Source organism: Kogia breviceps, chromosome 4 (assembly GCF_026419965.1).
Source record: "Kogia breviceps isolate mKogBre1 chromosome 4, mKogBre1 haplotype 1, whole genome shotgun sequence".
Lineage (NCBI taxonomy): Eukaryota > Metazoa > Chordata > Mammalia > Artiodactyla > Physeteridae > Kogia > Kogia breviceps.
In genome coordinates this window covers 63638866-63644865 of record NC_081313.1, presented here as the reverse complement: position 1 = coordinate 63644865, position 6000 = coordinate 63638866, and the positions used below count along the sequence as shown (strand labels likewise).

At 37.8% G+C, this 6000-nt stretch overlaps 1 protein-coding gene across 3 annotated transcripts in view; it reads right to left on the bottom strand.

Moving 5' to 3' along the window:
* Positions 1 to 4200: 4200 nt before the first annotated feature.
* FAM151B (family with sequence similarity 151 member B) overlaps positions 4201 to 6000 on the bottom strand; it is a 33088-nt gene continuing 31288 nt past the window's right edge. For 2 of the 3 annotated variants that reach the window (XM_067031230.1, XM_059060680.2), the window contains one exon: positions 4201 to 4454. In XM_067031230.1, the coding sequence (XP_066887331.1) occupies positions 4295 to 4454 (160 nt within the window). In that variant the 3' untranslated portion in view covers positions 4201 to 4294. Of the gene's footprint in view, positions 4455 to 4827; positions 4960 to 6000 lie in introns of all 3 variants that reach the window. The other variant, XR_010840179.1, reaches the window with a different exon arrangement.

The window sequence follows — 6000 nt, the reverse complement described above, 5'->3', positions numbered from 1 at the left end:
GTCCAAAGGTATGAAGGAGAGAGAAGCAATCACAGTGAAGAGTAAGAGTGACGCTCATGGGGGACACTGGAACAAAGACCCTGAGTTCCTGCTGCTGGGGTGCCAAGAGCTCCTGGATCCTGCCCCACTTCTTCCAAGACCTGGTTATCAGCTCTTCTTGGTTTCACTAATTCATTATACTCCCATTTCTAGATTAAAAAGTGCTTCAGGGCTTCCCTGGTGGCGCAGTGGTTGAGAGTCCGCCTGCCGATGCAGGGGACGCTGGTTCGTGCCCCGGTCCGGGAAGATCCCACGTGCCGCGCAGCGGCTGGGCCCGTGAGCCATGGCCGCTGAGCCTGCGCGTCCGGAGCCTGTGCTCCGCAGCGGGAGAGGCCACGGCAGTGAGAGGCCCGCGTACCACACACACACAAAAAAAAAACAAACAAAAAAAAAAAAAAAAAAAAAAAGTGCTTCAGCTATTCTCATCTCTTTTTAACACACAACTATTTTCCTTGCATCGATTCATGAATTTGATTGTAAGAAGACAGTAAGCTCATATTAGGTAGGCTCCCATCTTAAATTTCAAGATGAGGAATAGAGCATTTTTCTATATATTCACTAGGTATTTAGTTTTTTAATTTTATTTATTTGGTTGCATTGGGTCTCCGTTGCTGTGCGCAGGCTCCCTCTAGCTGCGGCGAGCGGGGGCCTCCCATTGCGGAGCATGGGCTCCAGGCACACAGGCTTCAGTAGCTATGGCACGCAGGCTTCAGTAGTTGTGGCTCGCGGGCTCTAGGACACAGGCTCAGTAGTTGTGGTGCACGGGCTTGGTTGCTTCGTGGCATGTGGGATCTTCCCGGACCAGGGCTCAAACCTGTGTCCCCTGCATTGGCAGGATTCTTAACCACTGTGCCACCAGGGAAGCCCAGTTTTTTTTTAATTACAAGGAAAATTCCAAGACCCTAGCTCCAACAAACAAGCAAATAAACAACCTGTTCTGAATAACTTGCAACAGTTTTCAACTGGATAAATGAGTATATATCTGGTTGATTAGTAACCACATCACTCTTACAGGGCCATAAGCTACTGCACCTTTAAAAGCTCTGATTTTTTGAAAAATTGGATGTTGTACGAAGGTATCTTCTAGGACTAGGATTGCTCTGCAGGCTTGGGAAACAGCACTTGGATGCTATGGGATTTTAACAGCAATACATTGGACCTAAGGACCTGGAGAGAAAAAAATAGGTGGTACTAAAACATTTACTTATTTCCTGTCTGTGAACTTCTTCCCAAGTATTTAATATCTTACAATTTTATATGTCAATTATATCTCAATAAAGCTGAAATTTAAAAAAGGAAAGAAATAACTGCCTACTCCAAAGTCATGAAAACATTCTCCTTTATTCTCTTCTAAATGCTTTATAGTTTTAGAGCTTTCACTTATAGGCCTAAGATTCAACTCTAATTATTTTTTGTATATGGTGTGAAGCAGGGATCAATGTTTTCCTTTTTCCATAGGGACCAAAATCCATTAAAATTTTACTTTTTGGGACTTCCCTGGTGGTCCAGTGGTTAAGAATCCACCTTGCAATGCAGGGGACATGGATTCGATCCCTGGTCAGGGAACTAAGATCCCACATGCCATGGGGCAACTAAGCCCATGCACTGCAACTACTAAGCCCACGCGCCACAACTAGAGAGCCTGTTTGCCACAACTACTGAGCCTGTATGCTCTGGAGCCTGCACACCACAACTAAAGAAGCCTGCGTGCTGCAACAAAGAGCCCACACACCGTAACGAAAGATCCTGCATGCTGCAATGAAGATCCTGTGTGCCGTAACTAAGACCTGATGCAGCCAAATAAATATTTTTTTTAAAATTTACTTTTCAACAGAATACATTTTATAATTCTCTTATATAATTTTTATTCCTGAGAACATTTTTGTTTGTTTGTTTGTTTTTGCGTTACACGGGCCTCTCACTGTTGTGGCCTCTCCCGTTGCGGAGCACAGGCTCCGGACGCGCAGGTCCAGCGGCTGTGGCTCACGGGCCCAGCCGCTCCGCGGCATGTGGGACCTTACTGGACCGGGACACGAACCCATGTCCTTTGCATCGGCAGGCGGACTCTCAACCACTGCGCCAGCAGGGAAGCCCCAAAGTCCGGGAAGATCCCACATGCCGTGGAGCGGCTGGGCCCGTGAGCCACGGCCGCTGGACCTGCGCGTCCGGAGCCTGTGCTCCGCAACGGGAGAGGCCACAACAGTGAGAGGCCCATGTAACGCAAACAAAACAAAACAAAACAAAACATATATATATATATATATATATATATATATAGCTTTACATCTTAATCTAAATGACAGTTAATTTCTCAATATAAAGGCATTTTGCCTTAAGACTAACACTTTAAAAAATATTATTAAGGATAAAGTAGTAAAGTTAATCTTCTGGACAAATGAATTCGATTTCAAACTTAATTAAAATGCAATTCATTTATAAATTCAGCTCTCTTTGTAAAAGCAAAGCATGGTCATTTTAGAACATTTATAATGTAAACATTACTTTTTACTATAATTTTAAGAGTTATTTGTTGTAATTATTAACATTTTATAATTATGAAATTGCATCTTTTGCTGTTGGCAAACAACCATAAAAAGTGAAATTTTAGGTGTTATTTGACAAATAGCACCACATTCAGTTGTAGCTAAAATTTAAGTGGAAATATGATCATTTTCTTGAAGTATTTATATGTATACAATGTTCATGTTATATGTCTTACTGCTATCTTATCTATCTACAATGGATATGATCACATGATAAGTCTAAAAGAAGGGAACTGTTGAGCACTTGCTATGTGATGAGCATTGAGCTACAAGCTTCCATTGCATGAATCTCCCTTAACCTTCACAACCACCCTACAAGAGAAGCCTCATTCTCTGCGCCCCTCCCCCATTTTATAGATGAAGAAATCAAGACTCAATGAGGTTAAATATTTCCCCAAATCTATGGCTATTGAGGGACAGAGGTGGTGCTGTAGGGAAGTCTATCTGAATTCAAAACCTAAGCTCTTTTCTCTACATCATACTACTTCATTCACTGGGAGAAAATGGTTGATAAAAGATAAATTACATATCTTAGGACATTCATTGGTAAATTACTTTTCAATAAATCAAAGAATCAACATGTTTTTCTGAATACCTTGCTCAGGACTACACCAGGCACTGTAAAGACAATTAAGAATGCTCTCTTACCATAAAGGACTTTATAATCTAGCTGAGGAGACATAACTACTATGTATGACACAACTAGTGAAAAATATTAGTTGAAATTAACTGTTAAAGTAAGATCTTGAGACTACAGATGGTGTAGCTGTTTTTGAAATGAAGGACTGTGTTGAGGACACTGAATTAACTTGTAGAGTGGGACCACATTAGGAAGGGTCTTGAAAGAGTAAAATTCAATAAAGTTGAATTTAAGAATCCCCTAGAGATTTTTGATTTGGCATAAAGAAAGAGGTGTTTTTTTAAAAGTTTTTTTTTCCCACCAAAAATATTCAGGGTATCTTTGAGTAGAGTATGAGGAATGAAGTCATGAGGAACTAGTTTTTGAAATTCTAGTAGTAGAACAAGGGCCTGAACCAAGGTGATGTTGGTGAGAAACTTGAAAATCAAATGATATATTACCAGGATTAAAATTCTGCTCTCCAAAAGTATTTTTTGCTCACTCTAGATATTATGATCAAAACAAAGAATACAAAAAACATATACGGCTGTCAGCATACTCCCAAAAATATGGAAGTTCTAGATACATCTAATTTAATCTGTATTGTTTTCAGTAAATAGACTTGATCTTGTTATAAGAAAGCTGCTCATCCCTGTGAAAGTTAGAAACATTTTTAAAGCCCTCTTACTCTTCTGTAGTCTCTGAATAACTAGTTCTCCAGGAAAAAGGAAAGAGGATGGCATATTTTTATGAAATCTCTATAATGCTAGTGCCAACAAAATGTGATTTAATAGCTGTATGTCATGTGGACTCTTTCAATTATCTTCAGTATACCAAATTTTTTTATAAAGAGTTTTAAAGATTCATTTTCCTAAATTATTGTTATACTAGCCCAATGAAATCTCTTCTTTCTGAATCTTTTAGGTAAGTAGAGTATTATAAGGACATAAGCCTAACAGAGTAAGCACTCAGCGTTTTCTGATTGGATAAACTGGAACATAAACCAATCATCATAATTTATATGGTAATCAATTCAGACCAAAGCAAAGGATTATGAAACCAAAACATGAAATAATTTAGCAGAATTTTCATCTTAGAGATTAATTTTGATTCCAATGGCTTGTTTAAATTCACAGTTTTGTGGTTCCAAGATGTCATAGAAAACTCTTTTTTTGTCAAAATGGCCTCTAATAAAAAGTAAATCTTCAGTGGAATAGCTATCGTTTTTTCCAGTCCAAACAGTCAGGCTGTATCTGCATTAAAATAAAACAGAATTATATAGTTAAAAGAGAAAGATAAGAAACAGTGATGAAGAATTCCAATAAGCCTAAAAAGTTACTCTCATTTGTCTCTAACCCAAATTCACACAGAAGAAAAAATTAATTAGCACTGGTGGAACTATATTTTCCTGTTTCATTTCTTCATCAACATCAAAGGGACTAGAGAGAATAAAATTCACACTGCTGTTGCCTAAATTAGGTCCCGTAGTATCTGAATTAATGTTAAATGGCTTTAGAAGCCCAGACTGGTAGCACTGGAAATGGGCCCAATTTTGGACAAAAGAACTGAGGAGATTGTGTTGCTGATCAAGGAATCTGTTGCCTACACAAAAACCACAGCTCTAACCTGGTTTCTTCAGTAGCCAGGCCACAGTCAAAAGCACGACTGGAAGGGACAGTGAAGAGACACAAATGTCACTGATGTTCCCAACATTCATATTCACTTATAAGTGGCCCCGCTATCCCTTCCGGGGGTTTTCTGTATGAGATATAAGAATGCCAAGAGATGTCACTAAGAATGCCAAACAGAATAAACCTAGATCTATTTCTGGAGTTAAAAAACAATAATAATATATGCAGATTTATTATGGATATAAGAATATGCTCAGAATTGTAATGTTACTTAAATCGTATATTTTCATTTCTTCCTGTGACATTACTATTACATTACTTTTAGTAGAGTTTAGAGAAATGCGAAGCTGTTAAGTATTTTATATTTATTTTTCTCATAAACTTGTCAGAATCCAGGGAAAATCTCCAAAGCAGTTCTTCTGCTAATGATAAGAAACAGTCTAACAAATGTATATATTCTTGTTATACTGACACATTACTGTCCTTAAGGATGATGACACCATTCTGGAAATGTAACAAAGGAAAGTACTTTGGATTTTGTTCCACAGTAGTATTATGTGACAAACCAAAAAGAATTTTAAACTACAGTAGGGAACACAGAAAAAAAAAATGAGACTTTAAAAACGTATATTTTTGCTAAAGTGGCTTTTTTATTACTTTATTGAGCACCATGATGACAAACGTTATAAAAAGACAGATATGAATTTAGGTTAAAAGAAGTTATTCATTTTATTTCCAGTGTTATTTTGCCTCTTTTAATCCTCCCACTACTGTACTTAAACTAAAAGTAGGAAAAATAAAATTGACTAAGGGTATTTTAAATGTGTTCATTCAAATCAATTCTCAGGTTTCATTTTTAAAGCTCTTTTCATTGTGATGTAACATGTATAGGAAAAGATGCATAAAACATAAATGTTTTAACAAATTATTGTAAAATGAACTCCAGTGTAACAAAACACAAATTAAGAAAAAACACTGCCAGCACCTCAGGAGACACCTGTATATCACTGCCCCATCACAACCTCGCCTTTCCCCCAGAGTCCTCACAACCTTGTCTTTTGGGTTGCCATCTTCTTGCTTTATTTACCACCTGTATATCCATCCTAGACAATACAGTTTAATTTTTGCATGTTAATGAATTTTATATAAATGGAATCATAGAGGATAT